General features: G+C 37.9%; 1 protein-coding gene across 2 annotated transcripts in view; it reads right to left on the reverse strand.

The window, feature by feature from the left end:
* Positions 1–24827, reverse strand: part of TPD52L1 (TPD52 like 1) — a 49983-nt gene that overhangs the window by 3332 nt on the left and 21824 nt on the right. The window contains exons 3-7 of one of the 2 annotated variants that reach the window (XM_039707706.1): positions 22265–22413; positions 11383–11484; positions 4945–4959; positions 2375–2413; positions 669–729 (exon numbers count right to left, since the gene is read on the reverse strand). In XM_039707706.1, the coding sequence (XP_039563640.1) occupies positions 669–729; positions 2375–2413; positions 4945–4959; positions 11383–11484; positions 22265–22413 (366 nt within the window). The remainder of the gene's footprint in view (positions 1–668; positions 730–2374; positions 2414–4944; positions 4960–11382; positions 11485–22264; positions 22414–24827) is intronic. The other variant, XM_039707707.1, reaches the window with a different exon arrangement.

Below are 24827 nucleotides of genomic sequence, written 5' to 3' on the forward strand. Positions count from 1 at the left end.
TCTACCCTGCTGGCACCCTAGATCCATGACTCCAGCTTCCCTTCCCCATTCACATAAGGAAATGAAAGAAAGAGAATATAGAAAGAAAATATTTTGAGAAAATGTCAGTGAGTTTGTCAATAAAGATAGACAATGAAGGTTTCACGAGATACGGAGGATTATTTCAGACTCAGAACTTACTATATTGTCCTGCTTAATTACAGATTTCTTAAAGGATGATCTAAGAGCACTCTGAACACAACAGGCTGAGCTGGCATGACAAATACTCTCCTCTAGAACACCTTTACTTAATCAACTAAATAAGATCAGGCTTCTCAAGCAGATCACTGTGAGCAGAAATGGTCTTCTAGCTGTGCAGTTTGAATTACCTTTTTCTATTTCTGAATGACATATTGACTGGGAACAGACACTCCTTACCACCACTATTTTTGGCATTTCCGAGACCACTTCCTTACTTTGACAGGCATCAGAAATAATTTCTTAGCAACAAAGAAAAGGAAAACAATTTCTTTGTGTATTGCCTTCATTTTCCATTAGTGCTCAATGAAATTCTTGATGGAAAAACAAACTAAATCAGTCTCCTGTACAAAGGACAGGACAACTGTCAAGGACAACTAAGCTGTCACACTTTAACACACACAGCCATGCAAACTGCCCCTAACCTTTACCTTAAGGCTTGTGACAGTGGTTTCAACCTTCTCCTCAAACGATTTGAAAGTTGGAGAATTCCTAGGAGAAAAAAAGTTGAAGGGAGGAAAAAGAGTCAGTTGCCAACATCATGCAATAATTCCACAATTTGGTCAGTTCTTATCAGGCAACATTGCCAGCGCAGAATGAAGGCTGGCTGGCAGCACAAGGCTATGAACACTCACTTGTGCTCTGTCAGTCAAATCCAATTATGGTAATCGGATGAGTATTTTTTAGCTACAAATTTTCAAATGTAGAACTTGCATAGTAATTGAAACCAAATTATAATTGGCCTGTGTACTCTATGATACATGTTCTCAGAACAAGCAGACAATTCTGCCTCTAATGCTGCTTTTCTATGGCTTTATCAATTTGTATTGTTGTTATAAAGAAATAAACTTTTTTTTTCAGGTGATGAGCAAGTCCATAATCTACATTATTAAAAAAGATGCCCAGTTTAATGTCCTAAGGTTGGGAAGAAGGCGATTAGAACCACATGGGAAGTGGTTCCCAAATGTCTTTGAGGAATCCTGCCCCGCCCCATCCTTCCCTGTGATTTTGTGACTGCTGCTTTCAAAGCCAAAGACTTTAGATAGACTGTGTTCCTAAGGTGCCTCTCTAAGCTAAGCTTTTCTCTGTGTTCATCCAACACAATGGAGACTTGGACAAGTCTACAGTGGGTGAAGGGGACCTTTTTCTAGTTCTCTGCTCCTTGCTTGGCACCTGAGACCTCATTTAAAGCATATGTTGTGCTTCATTATTAGTGAATACTCTGAAACTCAGGCACTGTTGTCCAACACAGTTTCTCGTTCTGCAAATACATTTATATCGTATCCCCCATCAGGCTGAGTTAAAATGATCCCAATTTAAGGAAAGGGCAAACAGAAGCCAGTTGAAAAAATAATGCAAATTTAGTTTCTGTTATTTAGATGACAGATTTTTTCATAGGGCAAGAAGAGCCAAAAGGAGAGAGAAACTGAGTTTTATAACTTATATTTGATCCATAGGTCACATTGGTGAATGCTTGCCTTAAACTACCCACCTGCTGAAGTTGAATGAATTAGCATCCATCATTTAGTTGTGAGTTTGTTTTTCATGCATGCTTAGCACAGAGTGGGGACAGTCATGTATTTAGAGGTCAAGGGAATAAAAAGAAAGCTGGATACTAATTTTATTGAAAACAGTCAGAGCTTTACTTGAACAGACGTCAATATTTGGCTGCAGTCAAGTAAAGCATGATTATAGCCATTAAAATATGAAAGCACTCATGTAAAATCCCTCCATAGGAACATGATCCAAAGCCTGTTGGAGTGGAAAGCATCTCTGACGTTAATGGGCTTTGGATGATGTTCTAGAGACAGCAAAACAACTGAATTTCAGATTCAGTAATACAAACTTGATAGCAATCAGCTACCCAAATACATTTCAGAACTGCTTAATTTACTCAAAGGCTTGTACAAGAGATTAAGCAGTTAATACAATTAAAATGAAAAAAACAAAAAAACAACCACCCCAAAACCACAGCTAGCCTGCCCTGCAGCCTTCATCTACATGAATAACCTTAATTGATTGAAGTGAGACTTCTCATGCAACTAAAAACTGCAGGATCAGGATCAAAGTATGAAAATCCCCCCTCATTACTCTGTTCAACATCACCACAGCAAACAGAATGTGGGTAGCACATTACCTCATTGCAGGCATGCTTATGGAATGGCGAATAGAATAGCTGTGGGATGAAAGCAAAACATATGAAAAAAAAGCTGTAAAATCCGATTTCCAATATGATTATAATGCATTTTTAAACTTAACATTTAAATGTACATATAGTCAAGAGAGCTGGTATTCTTCCTCTTCTGATGGCAAGGACTTGTCAAACTCTCAGCTCTAAAGATCTTATCACCACATACTCATATCAACTGACCAGCAAGGGGGCTCAAAAGAATGATACAAAACAGCTCCTGGCAAAATCCATTGAAATGGTGCAGACCCTGGCTACCTACAGAGACACATGAGAGTGGCACAGAGAGCCACCTCCATGCCATGCAGTGACAGAGGATGAGCTCTGCGTTGGGCAGGAGGGATACACCCCAGGTTTGTGCACATCAGTGGAGCTGGTTCAGCTGACTGCCAATCTCAAAAGGCTCCTGCACAACTGCTTACCTAAACAAGAGGTTTCTTCTGCCAGAGAGGCAGTACTCTCACATATCCACACCTCTCAAGGACATTTCACTTCCTCCTTCACTCCTCAAATTTACCAAAGGTACGGAGCTATTTTCCACAGCTGTCATCCAGTTTGTTTGTGACTTCCCTCCTCAGACTTCCCAGCAGCAGGAGTATTGGAAGCTTGGAAACAGAGGATGGCGCCTCTGCATTACTCAAAGATCCTCAAATCATGCTGCACACCTTTAGACCTCCAGATGCCACCCATGCTGACTGCTTGACTTATATGAGCCAAATTCTCCCACCTGAGACACCAACTCTGTTTTCACAGCACCACCTGTTCCCTGCTGCTGGGAAGCCTCATGCCTGGTCTAAATAGAAATCTTTATTTGAAGCTTAAGAAATTTCCATAAGCACATTTCAATCTGAACACTTTAAGTAAAGTGTGTGATGCAAGAGTGTGTCTTTTTCCAAAAATCCCTGCATTGCTACTTTCGATGTTGACTGACAGCTGCAGCCTGGTCTGACTGAGAACAGGGAGAGCTTTACTGTAAGCATCACCAACAGTTGGCTGCAAGCAAAGCATGATTATAGCATTAAAAAATGAAAGCTCTCATATAAACAGCACACGTGCTTGTTATAAACTATACAGAATCAGAGCAGCATTGGCTCTATATACAGTTTTGTTTTTCCAGATTAAAGATTCAAAAATGGGGGTGGGGAAGGGAGGGAAGAGCTATTTGGTAAGCAGGTGGAATAGTGAGATCTAATACAAACTGTTTGCTGTTGTATATGTTATAAGTCTTCTGCTAAGATCAGATATACAAGAACTGACAGCAGACAATGCTAATGTTTCACGTTCAATTTTTCACATCATTTTTAAGACTTATGAAAGATTAGCCCAAACATTTCAAAAGTGCAGCAAATCTTTAACAGTCCTCATTAAATTAAGCAAGCATCCTTGCCATTTTGGTTTTGCAACCCACAACAAATAGGCAAAAATAGAGTTTGGAAGTATTTCAGCATAGACTGCTCCTCTTTTAAAAGAAAAACATTCCAAATATAAAAGTTTAAATCAGAAGATTAAATTCACACAGCTGAGAGATGCCACATGACAGACAATCAAAATATTAAATGCTTATTTTTTGAGTTCATATTTTAATTTCTCTAAAGAGGTAAGAATGCAAGTTATGGAAACAGTGCAACATCTTCTTTTAATACAAGCCTAAAATATTAAGCTTTTTTTAAAGACATGCATGACTGTGATAGTGATCATTGCACAGAACAGGAATCCTTCATGACAGAGGTCAATAAATATTACATTTTAGTTTCATGTCAGAGTGAGCTTAGAAGGTCAATCTATGCTGTACTTTGAAGTTTACTCAGTGAATTAGAGTCCTTGTTAGTAGCTGAATGGAAAAAATGCTCTTGAGCATCTTTTCAGTGCTCTGAAGATACTACAAGGCCAGAGGGAGTGGCAAGGCCTTCAGGACTGTTCAGCCTCTCTTCAGGGTGAACTGATCTAAAGCCAGACTGCTTATAGAATCTTTGAGAACACATGAAATTGTTTTCTAACAATTTTTTTATCATACATTCAAGTGCTTTACAGAATCAATAAACTCAAACTCTAATTATAAATAACGCTTTTATCATCTTCAGAACTTGGAACTTTCCCCAGGACTCAAGACTTTTAAAGAATCATGACTAAGATACTTTTGCCCTATTGAAGATGAGGTAATTAAATACTTCCTATAATCTTTACAAAACTCAGCTGAATAGAATTTTTACTGTTTGTTGTTCATGTTCAAACCTCTGACAGAAAGAATATGGTTGAGAGAATGGGATTATATATAAGTAGGTTTTCCCAAGACCAACATCTTTTGAATGTGTCCATTATTTGAATTTAATACTAATCTACTCAAGGCAAACACTTAGTCCAATCCTTTTCCTGTTACACTCACTATGCTGTAAAAATGAGGCATAACAGTTTAAGTAGCATATAATGATGCTGGAAGGAAAGAGGTTACTGCATTACAGCCCATAAAACAAATCTTGTCAAATACAGAGACAGTATTCAAGGAGAGTAATGTGTCTTACCCAATTGAATGCGATCTGGGGTGGATGCACAAGGAAAGAAAAGCAAGAGTTAAAAGTATTAGGAAAAGGTAACAAAAATAGACATACACATCTGTAGCATATCAAACTGCCCAAGGAGAAAAATAAAATAATTTACATTCAAATCTTTATGCTGGAATTCACAGTAGAATGTGGATCAGTTCAGACCTCTCCAAAGCAAAAATTTTCACGTAGTCCTTCACTATGCAGTCACCTATTCTATATGCATTGAAAAACAAGTTTTATCTTTAAAATCTAAATTTTATGTTCTCTTCATTAGAATAGATTTAAACAATGCTAACTCTTTTCTCATAGCCTCTCTTAATATCATTAAAGTATAGGTAAACTGGAATTGTACAGGTATATAAAAGCAAATGTGGTTTTTTTTCCCCTCTGAATCCCTTAATCATCTCTCAGTTTAAAAAAGCTATGGAAAAAATAACGAGTTTTTAATTCCTAAAACAACATTTTCTAAAATACTTGTTCCTTGTTGAAAACAATACTTGAAACACCTTGACACTGTGTTCCAACTCACTAAGGAAACTTAATTAAGGCGGAAATGGGAGAGACACACTGATATACAATATTCAAAGGATGTCATTAATGTTCCAAAGTTGAGAAATGATGAGGCAGACAAGCCTCTCCTTCATCTGTGTTAGTGATGTAGTCTTTAATTACAGACCACTTCAAGGGAACACCTGCCTCCTGCAGTGAGCCAGAGAGGTGGTGCACACTTAATGAACATCTCTTCAAATACTTATTTTTCTCATCCTTTCTCAATGTGTGATGTGATGCATTATTTACTGTGCAATGTTCATACTTAGCTCCATAGAAAAGCATTGATTTCTTCAGGTTAATTTACAAGGTTATGCGCATCATCATGTACACTGGTGCTTCTGAAACATTCAAGGGTTTGTCTTCACAACACATTTCTTCTTAGACCCCTTTAAGTAATACTGTTGTCCTCCTTTTACTACCTGCTGGCTCCCAGTAACAGCCACCCCCTTCTCCATGCCAGTATAGATACTTGCACAGACATATGATAAGGAAATCTCTGTTACTGCAAACCTCTAAAAATCAGCACAAATTAAGGGACAAATGTCCATGAAAGCGAGGAAAACAAGTTCCTCACCCATCAGCAAAATAAATGCTTATGAAGTTATGCTCTGAAGCAAGGTAGTATTGCTATTTCTTTTATAGGGGCATCAAAAAACAAAGGTTTGAGAATGGTAGTTTCAGCCATGACAGCTACAGCATTTGAAGGAATTCAGATCTGACAGCAGTTTTAAGTGCCCAGAACATCCCTACATCACAGAAATCCTAAAAGGTTGTGCAACAACTCTGTCACCACAAACAACAACAACAAAACCCACAAAAGGCACAACAATAAAGGCACAGCAAAAATCAACTCAAAAAGTGGTAAAGCAGATTAATCATACCTGAACCATCACCAAACGATTTTGGCCCCACCCGCTCCTAAAAACTTTAAATGTCAGAGATTTCACAGCCTTCAGAAATAACCCCTGTTCAGCTGCACTTGTGAGCCACAAGGCTAGACTTGCTAGCCCTTCTCTGCAGAGATGCCTGGTCAGTGCTCCCCATCTCTGCTTTTGAACTTTTTCCCCATTTGGCAATAAAGCATGTTACACTTTCCTACACTGAATTTTATTTTATCATTTAAAATAATGTGGATTTCTAATCCTGGTGCCTGAAGTGTTTGCATACCCTGCCACTGCATTTATATGGGAATTCTAAACGATGCCATCCTGGCACTTTCATCTAACCCAGCAATGAAAATGCTGATGAGTAACAGACTCAGGACAGATGCCTGAAAAATCCTACATTATGGTCAGCTACTGAGACCTATTCTTGGATACAATTTTCAATTCCCTATGCTCTCTTCCTGGTAAAGCAATAACACCTAAGCTATATTTCTCTAGTTCTGCATAAACAGTACAGACAGCCTTATCAAAGTCAAGCTCTATCACATCTCCTACCTCCCATCTATCCTCTATGACAGGTGCTGTCAGTTCAAGGTAATTGTTCTTGACAAACCCTTTTATGTTTTTGCTATCACGCTATCTTCTAGATGCTTAGAAAATAACAGGTTAATGCATTCCTCCAGTATCTGCTTTGTAGTTCCCAGAATCCCCCTTGCACCTCCGGAGAGGAATTAACTTTGCCCTCCTCCACCCCTCTGGTGCCTCATGTGCCTTCTGTGCTGATCTCTGAGGGGCACATTCAACTGCTGCAGTCATGTCCCCAGGCTGTCCCTCCCTGCAGTCTTTTGTGTCTTTCCACCTGTGCCTTCCAACTCCTGGCAGGAACGAGGCATTATATTACCTTCATTCATCTTGGGAGCTGGCTCATCCCAGGCACTGAATTTGAAAGGGGTCTGTGTGATCATGTAATTAAGGAAAACGTACCAGACAGCTGAATGAAGGAGCTATACAAAATGTAACTGCTGACATCCTAATTTGCATGCATGCCTTTGTTAGCTTAATCTTTAAATACCTTTACTTGAGTAGCAGCAATGTATGTGGTAGTGTGCATATAGTAGTGTAGTGCACATAGTTTATTTTTTCTTTCTTTCCTCCTTTTTTTTTAAAGCAACCCAAAACCACAAAATCTCTCACTTGGTATCACAAACTTGTTTCTACAAAGGTCATCAGCAGGGATGAGACAGATTTATACAGACAACTGCAGAGTAGTCCAGCAGTATAGCATGAAAATATTCAAACTTTAGCAGAAAGCAAAGCAGAAAAGGATAAAGCCCTCAGCTCTATCACATCTTTGCTCTTCTTAGCAAGAGCCACGTTAAAATGTCAGTACAATCTCTAATGCAAAGAGACCTGAGCCTCTGATCAATGCCCTGTGAGTGACCTGGGACTACCCCCTTCCACTTAATTTCCACACCAGATAAATATTAAAAGAGACAATGTGAGCTGGAGGAGCAAAAAAAATTTTTTTGATGGCATAGAATTAGTCACAAGGCCTATTAATGAAGAATCTATTATCTTAGCTATATTGCTAGTGTCTGGTTTATATCCTAAAGCAGAAGTATCTGTACACTGGTTTTAAATGTATTTCTTGTATTTCTAGAAACACAATATCAAATAGGATGCACTATGACTGCAAAGATTCCTTACAAGCTTATTAGTACAAAATTCAGAAAATCTAAAACACTACTGATTATTCATGCACAAAATGAATTAGAGAGTTGCGACACTGGGAAGATGGGGTGGGGATGAAAGAGAAGCACAGCAGCTGCAGGAAAAGCACTTGGTCCCCAAAGGGTGGCATCTGTTCTTTCAGACACACAGAATTTTGTCAGTTTTTTTTACAGATTTTATCTTCTTCAATGCTAACATAGCAAAATAGCACATTTGGGGGAGTCTATCTGACCTGTTTTTATATGACATTTTAGTAATATTTTTAGAGATAAAACAAAATGAAAATTTAGACCCAACAACTTCAGAACAGAAATATGTTTTTCATATAGTGCTCTGTATAGTTGACATAACAGGTAACATAGAAAACAGAATTTTGTTTCATAAAGAAAGTAGGTTTCAGTATTTAGTCAGTCTGTCTAAACATCCTTTCAAAATCACCGTCACCAGGGGGTAAGGCTGCTGAACATACTGGGAATTACGATGACATCTGGATTTTAGAAATCAGTTTCAAGTGTCTGCTCTGAGTGAAAGCAGAAGAGGGATTTGCATCTGGATTTCATTGGTGACTATCAGCCTTAATACCTAACCAAAAGAATTAAGCTAGAGTCTGATGTTTGTTTAAAACAGCAGTATGGGAGGGGGTGGTGATAATCCATACACTAGATCACTGAAATAAAATTATTTGGATTCACAAAAAAAGCAAGCCAACAATGACACAGAAAATTCCTGCCTCTTTACAGTTTACTCCCCCAAACGCAAGTGAGATTGGAAAGAGAGCGGGAAGATTTTTAATAAACAGGTTATTTAAGCGATATGGTTTGTAATGTGACCCCACAGAGAACCTGGCCAAGCTGAGCCAAGAATTTAGGCCAGCTTTGTTGCTATGGGAAGCATACTGACCATCATTCCAGATTTAGGATGTGCAGCACATGCAGAAGATCCAAGTCACCCCATTCTCTATAACTATGGAACCTGGCTAGACCACTTGCTGCTTCATCATCAAGCATCAAGAAAACTACTAACTGAGACTCAACTGAAAACAGCAAGTATCCACAAAAGAGGCAGTGCTGGTACTTCACATTTTCCTGAAAAATACCCAACCAGGTTCAAGATAATAATTTCAATCAAAGAAACCTACTAGAAATCCTCTTTTTGATTAATCAAAATGCTTGTGGACTCAGCCTCTGCTTAGAGCCCTTGGCTAAAGATCTAATGAGATAAACACCTCCCATCTGCCATGTCAGAGGCATGACTGTCATGGGCTGATACTGACAGGTAAGACAAAGGCATTTGGTAACAGTGATTAATTAAGAGAAATTCTAAAGGCTGAACACACTGTATTTCACTGAAGACATTCCTGCCTTTGCAGTTAATCTCATACCATGTGTGAAGCACTAGTAATAGGACCTGAACTGCTAAGTCATCCTTCCCTCTAAAATCCAGAGCCAGTGCTCAAGGTATTCACACAGAAACTCTTTGGTCACTGCTGTAGGATCTAAAGCAAGGAAGCAGGAACAGGATCTGTTTGCTGAGCTGTGGGCTTGTCTTTTTTTGCAAGAGGAAGTGTTAAGAAAACAAAATGAAACAGGGAATATGCTGGTGCCACATGCATCACACACTTCTTATATATTTCTCAAAACACAGAATACAACTATAATTGCAGGGAAGGCAGAAAGAATTAACAAAGGTAACAAAAAAGCTTGTGAAAGTGACTCATCCAACTGCAGCCTGGAAAGAGGGAAGAGGGAACTGAAGTGAAATACAATAAACCCACAAGAAATAATGAGTGAAATGAAGGTTAGAAGAAGAATTCACTCACTGTCTCTCATAATGGAAGAGCCAGAAGGCACCAAAGGAAAGACTAGGGAGACTCCATATAGGGAATGAATGAACGAACAAATAAACCACAGACTTTACCACATAAATTTCTATTCCTCTGGGGAGATGTGAGGTGTTATGAATTTCAAAAGCTCATATAAGTTAAAATAAATTCTAAATAATGATAAATTTATGAAGAAAAACCTTCAAGAAACTTTTAAATGAAGGCTCAAATTTATGTTTTAGAAAGTTTTCAGCTCTTAGATTTTTGAACACTAAAAAATACACTAAGAAAATATAATTGCATGCCTGCTTATTCTTCTATCCTATGTTAGGTATATACTACTCATGAATATTTAACTGTGTCAACTAAAAAATTCTTAGTTATGTTCAAACATAAATAAGTTATGTATGAAGGTTGCAAGTCATTCACTAAATTCCCATTTTGAACTGTAGTGTGGAAAAAGACACTGTAAAGCACATGATACAGTAATATGTATCATGTAAATTTTCCTTTTTAGTTTCACCTAGAAAAACATTAGTACTTCTTTAGAGGATTTAGTAAGCTGTATATAAAAGGTAGGTATTAAGGGGAGGACTTTAAAGATTTAAGATCCAGAATAAAAATAAAAAGGGGGAAAAATTATTGCCATGAACTAAGCTTCACTCATTTGCATCACACACAGATCTTAGGATATGGTTATCTTAGGATATCATAACAAAAAAGTGAGTACATACCAATGGGATAATATGCACTATTAATAAATGAGACCCTAATTACGCACTTGTGGAGTTATCCATGTCCACTTATCTTATAACAAAAAAATCAACTCTTTCAAACACTCAGGAAGTTCTGTAATTCTACTACCTAATGAAAACTGGAATGCTGGTTTACAGTATACAGTTTTTGCTTTAAGTGGCAGTTCTACTGACCTCAACTCCTGTTACTTCTATCATATCTATTTTTATACAACTGCAGAACAAAACTTTGCAATATATCTTGAATAAAAACCAATTTAAAATAGCCTGAAATATTTTTTTCTTATCACAGGCAGCTCCTAGGTAGGCTTCTTTTCTTCTGATGATATTTTTCTCCGGCATCCACATAAGAACAAAACTGGGTTAATAAAGATCTAATAGCAATTCTTTGTTCCATTTTACTTATACGTTTTCTTGAATTTGCAAAGTTATTACAAAAGAATTTCTGACTGTACTTTTTTAAATTAAAAACAGGACTCATATAAAAATTCTATCTTTGGTCATCATTATGCCTTCTTTCCAGTTAAAAACATAAGTGTTATTAAATGAATGACTTACTATAAACTACTTGAACCTTTAAAACACTAATGTAGAAGGAAATGAAGAGCTGACAAATGATTTATACATTTAGTCCTCTAAATAAGACTAGAGAAGCAGCAGATGCCAATACCTCATATCTCCAAACTTCTTGCTGATAGCTGTTCCTACATTGCTGATAGCTGCTGTTGCTTTTTGCCCTGCATGGCTCAGGGTCTCATGTGTTTTCTTGTAACTGGAAACAAAAAACAGAACAGAAATAGTGATAAGTATTAACAAATAGAGACTAGAATCCATGCAACTAATTTCCCTCAAAGTCCCATCCAATGAAATGTTAATAAACATAGTAACTGGTTCAAAACAAACATGGGTGAGGATGCCCATTTCTGCACAGCTTCCTAAGTGCAGGGTTCTCCAGAGCAATGCTTAACTTAGCAATCCTCTCCTTCGCCCTTGCAGACATCCCCCAGATGGGCCAGTGCATGCTGGTTAAAAGCAGAATGCAGTGATTTGTTGAATACCTGCTTGATACAACTTCTGTTTACAAAAAATCACATTTGCATCAACTAAGTGTTCTTTCAGAAGACACTGACCTGCTGTCTGAAGCACAGAAAAGAATCAGGACAAATACAATTCTGCTCTTTCAAGCATATACATATTAGGTACACTTAACAGATACACTTCAAAATGATTCTGTGATATTTAAAACAGAAAAAAATCATCAAATCTGTTTCCACATTCCACAATTTTCCTTTTCTTTTCACTTTTAAAAATCTCTTTAAAGGAACAAGGTTTGGGGCAGGACAAAGAAAGGAAGATGAAGAAACCTAGAGAGTGAATGCATATTCTTAGTAGGACTGAATTATTTTAAAACATGTCACTAATTTCACTTATAGCATGCAGATTCAAACACAGAGTCATAATTTACTGATTCAGAATACACACTCTGACCCATACAGACTCTTCAGTACAGGTAACTTGCACTCTCAGAGTAATCAGTAAGCTTTTCTGCAAAGATGATTTTCTGCTGACTAAACTAATTCTGAGCATGTCAGAGACTTCCTTCTGAGAAAACGATCTGATACTCCCAGTGACGCAGACAAGCTCAGAATTAGAAGTACTGACCTAGTAACAAAAGGAGAGCACACTATAATCAGCCTTCTATCCTGTGGTGTGTGTTGGCAGACAAGAAGAAATAATCATGAAAAATTCAGAAATAAAACTCCACTGGGTTCTCATTCTCATTTGAACAAAAACTGTAGGATTGTGAGCATGTACCAAAATACACTGACAGTTGATTAAAAAAAAAAAATCCTGCTGCTAAGTCCTTACAACAGGTATTTTCTCCTTATTATTACATATATGAAAGTAATAACTTTGTGGAGGAAGGAGGGGAAATGAGATTAACATTTGCAGTATGGCACATCACATTTTATGTCACATAGTTTTAGCCCCAGCAGGACCTATTGCTGAAAGTCCTCTGCTCAGGACTGTGTTTTAGAAACCACCAGTTTGATGGCAGAGGCCACATAATGCTCTGTCCTTTCAGACAATATATTTTGATTTTATGTCCCTAAGCCACAACATCCTACTGACCTAACAAGTTCTTAAACTGCCAAGTGAAAGGGCTCTTTCTACGAAGGTGCTTGTCTCTGTTTTCACTGACTAGCAAGGCAATCCACAGGGAGCAACTGAAGACTAGGTACAGAACCTCTAGGAGTCTCCAGTTAGATAAGCAGAACCAAACACATTTACAATGTTGAATGACAAGGGCTAAATCATTGCAACACTGACAAAGGAACACAAATTATAATTAGAAAGGAAGAAGCAATGGTTATGCTTGTTTTATTTATTCTAGTACAATAGAGAGAAGATGGAAAAGATTGTCTTTTACCGAACCTCCTTTCTTCTTAGCCAGTCGTCCTTGGACACAGCAAGAATGCAATACTCTTATTTCACTGAGGCCCCATCCTCTAGCTTAACTAGTTTAATAGCTATGTCATCCTCTTGCTGACAGTAGATATACTCTCATAAACTAGAATAGGATGAGACCCTAAAATAAGGATGCTACTGTCAAACTATAAGCACATAGCTTTTTAGGAAGAGCTGCCTATGAATAAGAAAAAAATCAAATATTCTGTTGCCTGTGGCATACAAGTTTTAAAGAGTTTGCTAATAGAAAAGATTCCTAAACTATTCGACACAAGTGAAATTTTGCTGATGACAAAATGAAGACCCAGATTTGACTTCCAAGTCTAGAAGGTCCTTTGTAGCGCAAACTATTTATGTACAGGTTGAATGTACATAGTAAAAATACTTTTTAGATAACCCTCTAACCTGATTTTTTTTAAATGACACCTTGGATTTAGTTTTATTTATTGGCACATTTAACTTTATGATAAAATATCTCTGTCTTACCTTTTCACTGCAAGTTCTTCACACTGTGTAAAACTATTTAGAGAACAGTCCAAAATGCGCCATACAGGAGAGACCCAAATTTCACTGAGAAACATTGGGGTCCCCTACATATTTCTGAACATTACATTGGTCAGAACACATCTTCAGGGAATTGGTTGGAATGCCACTGCTTTTCCATCATTCCAGCAATATTGTGTTTTCTCTGTAAATCCCATAAACCAAACATCCTCCAGTATTTCCACTAGCGAGGAAGACATGGAGACTGCATTTTTGTTCCTAATACTTTTGACATTACATAAGAGCACAAATCCAGCTAAAGCTGTTACACAACTAGTCTTTTTTCAGCACCAACTTCAGCAAAAATGACCTATGACATGTCCCCTCCTCCCTTCAGCAAGCCTGAAGAAGAGTTTTAAGGAACAACAAAATAACAAAGGTGAAAATGGAGCACAACATGCAATACCTGTCAGCAGAGACAAGAAAAAATAATTTGCATCTCAGCAGAACTCTCTGATAGCTTAAAAATCTACCCCTCTGCCCAATACCACCTCATCACCATTATGTGTATCACTATGCCTTCTTCATAAATATTTCCACAGAGCACATTGCCTCCCTGTAGTTAGTTATGTGCTGTGTTAATATTTGGATGTATGATGCACTGTATTTTGGCTCAGATAAATATATCTTCATAGTTATATCATATTTACAGCATCCACTTGATATCTTGTCAAGACTCTGCTAACAATGATCTCTTCAACATATTCTCTCTGTCATCTGGGAATCAGCTCAGTTGTATTGCACATTAATAATCTGACTGAGCAGTTTTCATCATCTCATGTAACTTACAGCAGTTTGTACTTTTGTTTTAGTGCACTGAACAGCTCACATAATTTTCAGAAACCTTTACCTGCAGAAATAAAGTTGGATATTCCAGGTAAGAACTACAAACACTTATTAATTGGAAAAAGTGCTCTATGTACGGTTTAAGTCCTCCTTGCACCACTAAGTGCTCTCCATGCTAAGTCGTCTACAACACTTGGGCACTCTCATCCTTTCAGCAGCCACTGCTGGCAATCCTTAGGTGAGTGCTGACCACCAGCTCATGGAGACAGCTAACAGCATCTCAGGAATCAGTCAGCCAGCAGCTCAGGTCAACCAGTGACCCCAAAACTTACAGGCAGAAATACTCCAGCAAAACCAAACTCAGATAATTTAAGATACAGGGATTCAAGAAAGACCACCTTCCATCCAAGCCATTGAGTGCATTTTTACACAAATACATCATTACACTCATACAAAGGCACCATCAGCAGTACACCAAGTAGCATCAGCAAAAGTAGAAACAGCCTACTTGATTTATTCAGTTAGAGCAGGAATTGCTGCTCTGATTTTGTAACATCTGAAAATACTCTGTAGCACAGAAGAATTGCTGGTAATGGTTAATAAGGCTCATATTCTGTGCTTTCACTCAGCACTTAACAATAAATATTTATAATGTATATCATATACAAGAGGGATTAAACAAATAAGTTATATCAACTGCTGTCTCAATTTTAAACTTGTAAACAACACTGTGAACATCTGAACATTACCTTTATATATTACATTAACCTAAGAATTTCATCCATCAACTTCTGATGATAATTTTGTTTTTAAAATAGGGTATTTCTTTAACAGAAACAATTATTTATAAAAGTGATTATCAGATGTTATCACAAAACATGCTGATATTGCAGTTATATTCCAATAACATAATTAAAAGGAGCTTGAAAGATAACTCACATCTCCAGTGCTCTAACGTACTATTTAGACAAAGTAGATTTGCAGCATATTTTGACTGTACTTTCACTTGACAGTGTCATATACCACATTTAGGTTATATTATCCTGTGACAACCAGATCTCACTATATATATCTCACTGTGATTTTTACAGACAGTGAAAGGAAATACAAGAAGATACTGTTTCATAAAACACAACATATGAAGGAACCAGTGCTTTAGAGAGAGAACAGCCAAGCAGCAGCTATATAGAGAGAACTAGAGAACTAGACATTTAAATGGCCAACATCATCTGCAGGATACGACAGGACAATCACACTCATCTCATCTCAGTATAGAACTGCCATTCACATGACAGAGCTAAAAGTACCCTTCATTCACAGGCGCAATACAGAGTGTGCTGACAGAAGTAGGCTACACATATAATATTTATATTTTGCATGTCAAGCTGAACGTTTGATGTACTGCAGTAAATGATAAAGAATTTTAATTCAGCTTCTGTAAAATTAGTACATTTGCTAATTAGTACATCTTCATTCAGTGTTATGCCTCTCCATCAATGCTTGTTGGCAAAATTAATTTGAGAAACCCTCACCTGTGATAAGGCTCACAGAAGATGTAATAGAACGCAAACAATTAACAATAAAACCATACGGTAGAGCAGAGCCTGGTAGCACAAGCTGTGCCCTATGGAGCTTACTTCTTTTCAGTTTTTAAACCATTAGTCATCTTAAGAATGACTTCTCTGCAATTGGTCTAAAGCATGTGGGTCCCTGAGAAACTCTCAGCTACAAAACTATTTTTCTGTTGATTTTCTGGGAGAAACAGGGCTCAACATTAACTCAATTATGCTAATGTTCAAGTGAGATAAAAGCATATATGACAGATAAAAGGTACATAAAACATTCTCTAAGAGCATTCTTGTCATTTTTTGCCACAAATTAACTCTAAGCTGTTGTGCATTATTTCGGGTTTTTGTTTTGGTAGGTTTTTTTAGTACTCTCCTGAAATTCATTCCAACTTCAAAACCAAATGACAGACGTAGTTTTTGTCATTCTTCCCATTGCCAGGAATGTTAAGAATTAATTGAAACAGTGCTGGCATTTGGATGGGTACATATTCCTTAAATCTAAGGAAGTAAGCCCCAGGTGGTTCCTCTCCCTGTGGGAGAGGAAGGAGAGAACTGAGGGAACTGAACCTCTGCAGGCTGCAGCAGAAATCTGTGTGCAGCACATGAAAGGTGACTGTTCAATAGGTGGAGAGAGTCACAGGTCAGGAAAGGTGCCAGACAAGGGTGACAAATGTTCTGGCTGTACTGCTCTGTAATCTTCAAACACATGGGAAAAATATGGGATACAGTTGTTTGAAATGCATTAATTGTGCAATGCAGCATAGAATAGGAGTGGGGGGGAAGTGTGCTATGGTTACACTCCAGGTAAAAAAGCCAAAATATGTTTGCTGAAGCACAGATGATCTTAAGGCATTAGAGACAGTTCATCACCCCTTAAACTGTATCAGTAACACTGTCAGTGGGCTATGCACTGTACATTAGATTAAAATAAGTATGCAAGATTAAACACATCCCAGTCTCTCTTTTCCTTTCTTCCCCTCCCTTTCTCCTTCTGCACTCTTTCATTTCCTTTCCCTTCCCTTTCTCCTTTCTTTGACTAACTCTTCCTTGGATATTTTTAATCCTTGTAATTTCAGAGATCTCAATTTACATTCAGGCCTCCCTTCCTATCCTTACAGTTAGATATACACACATAAAGATCACTATAATACACATGTATATATTTTTGTGGTGCCCCATGATAATTACAATGGGTTTTTCCCTGAGAAAGGAACATCTGGAACAGATCACCTGACCTTGCTGTGGAATTTCCATTACCTGAAGGTTCTCAGGCAAACAAATGGACATAGATCTTTTGGACAAGGAAAAATCTTTTGGACTAAGTTAACTTCTTGAAGTCATTTCTCCTTACTATTCTGCCTTTCAAAATTCAAGGCCAGAGACACATGTGGAAAAGCAGCAAAATAATTCTCTTTGAAGATGGTATGAAAGTTGCCTGATCTGACCTGAAGGAAGCAAAGGCAGTGGAAACGAGAGGCTCCTTTTACTTCCATATATTACAGACTCATGCACAGGTAATGTACTTGCTAAAGCCAACACACAATTTCTTTACTTACACAACTGTTACATTTACTTGCAAATTTAGAGAAGAAAATGTCAAAAGGTGATTACACATTGCAATGAACAGAAACACCCACATTTCTTTTACTACCACTCACAAGAAATATGTGTGTGGGAACACAGTTTACTTAATTCCTAGAAGTCACAGTAGGACTGTGACTGTCCACAAATTATATCTAACTTACTGAAAAAAGTTCTGAAACTTTGGAACACATTGCTATATATATAGTTATATTAACAAAGACTGCCTGTACCATAGATTGTAAGCCTAAAACACATGCAGTGCAGCTATTACCTTCTATTTTCCTATGACCTGGCATAAATTTGAACTATAAAACAGTAAGTTCCCAATGGTTGTTGAAACCTATGCAGTTGTCCTCACGTTTCCTACCAGCAGAACTGAGATTGCTTACATAGTTCAGCCAGTATTCAATGAACAGATCTTTATTCTACCTCTGGAAGAAAGGGCCAAGTCCATGTTGAATGTTCTTGTCACAAATCTTAATTAAATATCACATGCAAGAACAGAGCAACACTGAAACCTTCCTAAACAGGCTTGAAAAGACAGTCACCATCTAAAAAAGCCCAGGGCCCTGTCTAGGAAACATGCTGTTGGGAGCCAGCACTTACAGTTCTCTTGATTTTGGCCTATAGTTCATGAGCTTTTCCCTTTCTACAAGTGAAATTTCTGAGGCTGAAAGGTGAAAAGCCGCTTTGAAAACAGCTTTTTCAGACTCCTATCCTGAGTGTTAGCCTTGTGTGGGTCCACTTTCCATCACATTAAAGGCTTCCCAGCCCCCGTGTTGTAATCACTAAATATATTGACTTTGAAACATTTCACATAGTTTCACTTCTTGAAGATAGAATGGGTTTCCTCTAATTTTCTAGCTCTTCTAATAATTAATTTGCCATGGCAGTACTGATGCTTACAGCGGTCTGAATTTCTGGAGTATTTCTTTTTTGGAGAGGTTTAGTAGCAAACCAAGCATTTTCATCTCCCTAGAAGCTCTCTTCATAGTTATTATTCTATCCATGGGTTGAAAGGTTAACTATTTAAAACAGGGGAGGTTTATGTCTTATAACAGTTGATAACATTTTAAGAAAGGATGGCAAAGAATTTTGTGGGAACTACTAGGCTGGAGTGAGTTTATTGTTGGGTAATTTTACAGATAAAACTGCTCTTTAGGAACACAGTAGACTTGAAATATCTCCCAAGAGGACAGAACTATAATATCTTATGGTTTTTTCCAAATAATAGAAGAGCATCAAATGAAAAGCTGAGGGACGAAGCTGAGCATGTTTACAACATAAATTCTCAGCAAAGGGCAAGATATCTTGTGGATCTATATCTCTAGTGCTTAATATGAGGGACTAGTGAAAGGCTAAAAAAACCCTTGGAATCTTCTCTATATATAATGAAATGCAATTTTGTAATTGCTTTGAAGAATACAATTACTTGGGACTTTGAAAAAAATGAGGCAACAGGACTCTCAGTAAATTCAACAAAGGGCAATGCAGAGTCCTGCAGGTTGGGAATAATAACCCTGTAGAGGCTGGGGATCAACCAGCTGGAAAGCAGCCTTGTAGAAAAAAGCCTGAAATCCTGGTAGAGGCTAAACTGGCTATAAGTCAACAATGTGCCTTTGCAGCAAAGGTTGCATGAAGTGATTCTTCCCGTCAGCCTTGGTTATGGCCACACCTGGGTCCTGTTCTGTGCTTCCCAGTACAAGGGACAAACTGGAACAAGTCCAGCAAAGGTGCATAAAGATGGTGAAGGACTGGAGCACCTCTCATATGAGGAGGCTGGGAAAGCTGGGACTGGTTACCTTAGAGAAGGCCCATGGAAGGATCTCATCAATGTGTATAAACAGTCTAATGAAAGGAGGAAAGAAGATAGAGGCAAGACCTTTTGAGTGGTATTTAGTGAAAGTGCAAGAGGCAAACAGCACAAATTCAATGCAAGAAATATTAAAATATATTGATTTTTCAGTATTTAGGAAAAATGTTTTTCACAGCAAGGGCAATTGAACATGGAACAGGTTGCCCAGAGATGCTGTAGAATCTCCATCCTTGGAGATATTCAAACCCTGACTGACATAGCCCTGAGGGCTCTGCTTTAGCTGGTCCTGCCTGAAAGAGTCAGTTGACCAGAGTCTTCTGATATTGCCATCAACACCTCAACTATTCTGTGATTCTGTCTAAAACCAGGTTAATTGTCATAAATACTATGTTCTATCTTAATCCACTATATGGTGAAAATCTAAAGTATGGAAGGTAGGAGACCCTTACAGAAGCACCACCAAGAAGCTTTAACTGAATATAATACATACAGATTATATAAAACCTTTCTTTTGTAGCAGAACAAGAAAAGTTCAATTATGGTCTTTACAAACATCCATGTAAACACATTTGTAATTATTTCTTAAGCTAAAATAAATAACCTCGAAATCCACCAACATGACCCTCCTTCTAGCATCTAAATAAGAATAAATTATCTATTTTTAAAATATAAAAAACCTGCATTGCTAGAAGTTGAATATCCACCCACCTCTATTCACTGAAAAACCAATCATTAAAAAGGTGTGTGTGGGAAGTCATTCTAGTTGAATGCCTCACCACCATGAAACCAAACCAAACCCAAGGCAATCATTTGCTCTGTAGTTACTGATTTCCTCTATAGCAGAGCCCTTTGCCTCCTCCAACACATTATATTAAAATAGAATAGCTTATACTAAACATCAGTGCACTGAATAGTACAGGAAATTAACAAGGAACTTGGGGTCAACCATTTAAAACGTAAATGCTTTAAAACAGTGAAAATCTCAAGATTAAATTTAGTCAGTAGGGGTGGCATGCATCCTGTAAGTTAGGTCATGACTCTTAACTAGTGGTCAAACACATTTTACAGGACTCTTACTGAGACAAGTCCACCCCTCTTCCTCTAAGTCCACTCTAAACTTAAGAATGTATCCCTAAATGGAGAGCTTAAAAACATTAACAATAAGTGGACAAAAACTTTGGTGTTCTGTGGCTTTGAAAAGTTCCCTGCTAAAGAAAAGTAGTTTTAACTTACAGGAAAGCACACCAGCTAAGTGAAACAAAATTTCACCTCTTAAAACCAGGTCATTTTAAAATTTAAAATAAGTAATTGTAGATTTAGAACCCTAAACCACATGTAAATATTTAGAACTTTTTTTTTTAACAAGCTTTTCATCCTTCCTAAATCAGAGAATCTTGGTGAATAATACTGTCCCACTGCTATTTTGGTATAGCAACAATGAATCACCTGTATTACTCAACACATCCATTCTTAAGAATGCTGGATTACCATGATTTATATCAGTACTGGTGTTCTGGCATGAGGGTCTAGCAGAATTATACAGCAGTTGGACCATAAACATGAGAATTTTCTGGGGCAAAAATGGGACTCCTGGTGCTCAGTTCCACAAAAAAATTACTGGACACTTACTGCCTAATGGACTGTAGTTTCTGAAACTCATCATATATATAAAAAGTAGCAGCTACCATATTGAAAAAGTCTCCTAAGTCTATCTTTGTGCCAAATGTCAATGTGAAGGAAAAAATTAAAACTTATCTGAGAACTTGCTATCAAATTCAAGTAAAAATGAAAGTTTTTACTTCAAAATTTTGCTAGTCTCTCCCAGTAATTCTAGTTCAGATGTGTTGTGCCTCTCCTCTCTTCTAAAGCTTAGTGTCTCTAGACTGCTCTCTCCTAGCACATGCCAGACACCCTCACCAAGGCAACAGTAATACCCCTGCTAATGACATGTCATGAGAAACAGGACCTAGATGAGAAACTGTCCAACAGTGAGAGACAGGAGACATACAAAATATATTTTTATTAAGGGGTTTATGCCTTATTTGACTTCTCATGAAAATACAAAGAGTAGTTATTTTAATGTAAAAGTGTACATTTTAACATATTTACCAAGTTTTTGTCAGCACCTTGAATGCACCAAGAGGAACTGCTAATGCTTTCTCCCCCACTCCCCTGAACTTGGCAGCTCAAGGTGAGATCTTGCACTGCATAGCTGTGAAACCTTGGGTAAGATTGTGATGAAAATGCTGTGCAAGAGTTGGGAGAATGCTTGTTAAGCACCTTTTCCCTTCATTTGGGACCTATACTAAAGCCTAGACTGAATTTAATGTCAAATCATATTACTGACTGTATCTGGCTAGGTTCCTCACAGATCTTGAACTCACAGATTTGACTCCCTGGCTTGATCTAGGACCTGGCTCACCAGTACAGAGGCACCTGGAGATCTGAACTCTTGCTCGACCCTCTTTGCTGTCATCGGACCTGCTCTGGTCTCTTTGTTCAGGTATTGTGAGACTTCTCCTTCATAGATGATGCATGCCACTGCCCCCTGCCTTCCTTGCTGTCAACTCCCAGCTCAGTTCAGTTGTGGAGAAACTCACTTTTCCTTCTTCTTAAGTGTCAAATTCAGTTGTCAAATGAAGAGGAAAAAACCAGCAAATTACTTTTCAGGCAGCACTTGATGAAGGTGGGTGGTTCTTTCTACCAATGTTGCTATTAATTCAGCCCAAAGCGTTTTAGAAAAACATGGTATGTTCATATGTGTAAGCATAAAGATCAGTACTCACGCAGAAGTTGTCTGCATATCATGCCAGCTTTTGCTAAAGTTCTGCTTCAGTTCATTCATCAGACTTATGCCAAGTTTTTGTTTAATTTCAACCAGGTGCTTCTCTTTGGCTGCTAGCACTTGCCGCAAAGTTGAAATTTCATCCTCTAGCTGAGGGAAACAAGGAGAAAGGAGTTAGCCTGTTCACACAGAACGATAAACATATATAATGTTAAGAGGCTAAAGGAATCTCACAAACTCGGGCTTTTTGTAGGTACCTAGAGAGACTGAGTCAAATGCTTGTGGAGGTCACAAAGGCATGCCCAGAATAGAGCTGACACTATCTTAAATTAATGCCTCTGTGTCACCTCTGTTCACCATCACACACATGCATCTGATAAGAGAGAGAATTATCCAGTAAGGAAGCGACTTCACCCAAATCTGCCTTAGGGCATTAGGAGTCTCAAATACCAGCTTTTCATTCACTAGTAAAATGGGAATGGACAGGACAAGAGAAGACTGAAAAATTCAAACAAATATCTTTCTTTAAATAAACAGGCTTTGAACATCATACTTGCAGGTTTTTAGTCTTCTGGTCCTGAAAAACACATATGCAAACTCCTAGGAGCAGGTAAAAAAAACAGAAAAAGCTGCATGATAATATATGACTTAAGGATATAATGTTTGGTGGTACTCTCGTCATATGAGTTTTATTTATGTATTTTAGGCCCTACATATTTCAAAATTGTAACATAAAATTTGTAGTTGAACTATTAACATGAGTTATCAGTACCTAAAGCATAAAAGTACTCAGAAGACAGAGCAGATTAGTTTTTCCAGAGATCCTAGTATTTAACCAAATTCTACAATTTCAAGCTGTAAAGATGCTATCCAGCCCAAACAGAGGAATATAAATCTCTCTGCAGTACACGTTTTTTTGAAATATTTAATCAAAGTGTTTTACCAAGGCAAGAACCAGAAGATAAGCCTGTAAGAAGAGGGACTCCAGAATGGTCCTGCCATTGGCTCAGAATCCTGCTCTTTGGGCAGCACTCCTGCAAGTGAGCAGGGGCTTGCATTCTTCACCTGGAAGCCTCCCAAGCCAATCTGTACAAGTAGCACACTGAGATACTGAAGCTAACAAGGGCAAGTGACACCAGAGCAGCTGCCTTTCACTTCAGGTTTAGAAATTCCCCTACCAACGGTGTTCTTTCCTCCATATGTTAGTAAGGTAACATATGGCAACTTATCTGATTACCATATGCTAAGCTCCCTGGAACCACAGTCTCCCTCTGATTTAACTCCATTGCTGCAGGGAATGATGCAAGCACCAGCTGAAGCAGTAGTGACCTCCGAGGCTACATGTAGGATATCAGTACCCAGCATTATTTTATTGTACACATTAATGCATTCTGCCTCACTGTAAAACTGGCTGCAAGCTCACTGTTATTGGAAAAGTCTCATCCTTGAATTCCCCAGCTATCAGTTTCTTTTGTCATTACCTGCTATTTCAATGTACAAGCAGCTCAGGAATTAAGCAGCAAGGCTACGAACACAAAGCAAAATCATGACCTGAGTGAAGCAGATATTAGTATTCACCAATGCCTGTGATGCCAACGCCTCACCAGTACTGTTGTAATCCAAATTGCTTTGTTCCTCCCCATGTCCTTTAGGCTTCATTATATTCCTAACCTGCAAATGGACTACTGTCAAGAGGCAGGTGTCAAGAGGCTCTCTTCTGAGAAGGTAACTGGTTATATGCTTACAGAAAGAAAGCACAAATGTCACCATTCCTAAGGCAGCAGTTCAGAGCTCTTTTTGGTTGTTTCTCACCAAGAGCAAACCCCTTAGTGCATGACTACCTGTGCAATACTGCTAAAGGACACTTATGGGCCAGCACTAGATTGATCATCAGGTACTTGGATACATAAACATTTCAGGTCTTCTATTAAAATTACTTTCCATCTGTTCCATTGAATAGACATCTTAAAGCTGTGATAACCTAAGCAAGCATTAGCCTTGTGCTCAATGGCAGAAGTATGAGCAACATTTTTGATTAAAGAAAAGTAATTTATTATTTATAACACAGCAATCAGTTTTGAATTGACAAAATCCTCCTCAACTTCTATCACTTTGAAATAATGACAGATACAAAGCCGCCCTCAAGTGCTCAAATATCAGTGATGACTCTGAAGTAGGTAGAAAGGATTAGGACTTACAGTAGGATCTTGAAAAGCATTTAAGCATGTAACATACCTAATTCTCATGGAAGTCTGGCATCACCTGTTTAGGAATTTTTTTAGTCCACTTTTGTAAGTGTTTATAACTCCATTATAAAACTAGGGCTTAGGTCAAGAGAAATACAAGCTTCTAATTCTCATGGTTCCTTCCCTTCTTTCAAAGTGCAGCAGAGTCAGAAGAATATAGGCACAACATACAAAGGCAAAGTTCTCTTGTCCCATAAGTTTGCAGAAAAAGGTACTATTATAATCTTTCCTCAAACTGGGAACAAACATGCAGTAGCACACACTGCTGATGCTGTGCATCAGCTAGATCAAAGCAGATAGCTCCTCCTGGGAAGGTGT

The sequence above is a fragment of the Passer montanus genome, unplaced genomic scaffold (genome assembly GCF_014805655.1).
Source record: "Passer montanus isolate IOZ18808 unplaced genomic scaffold, ASM1480565v1 scaffold2, whole genome shotgun sequence".
In the NCBI taxonomy this organism is placed as follows: domain Eukaryota; kingdom Metazoa; phylum Chordata; class Aves; order Passeriformes; family Passeridae; genus Passer; species Passer montanus.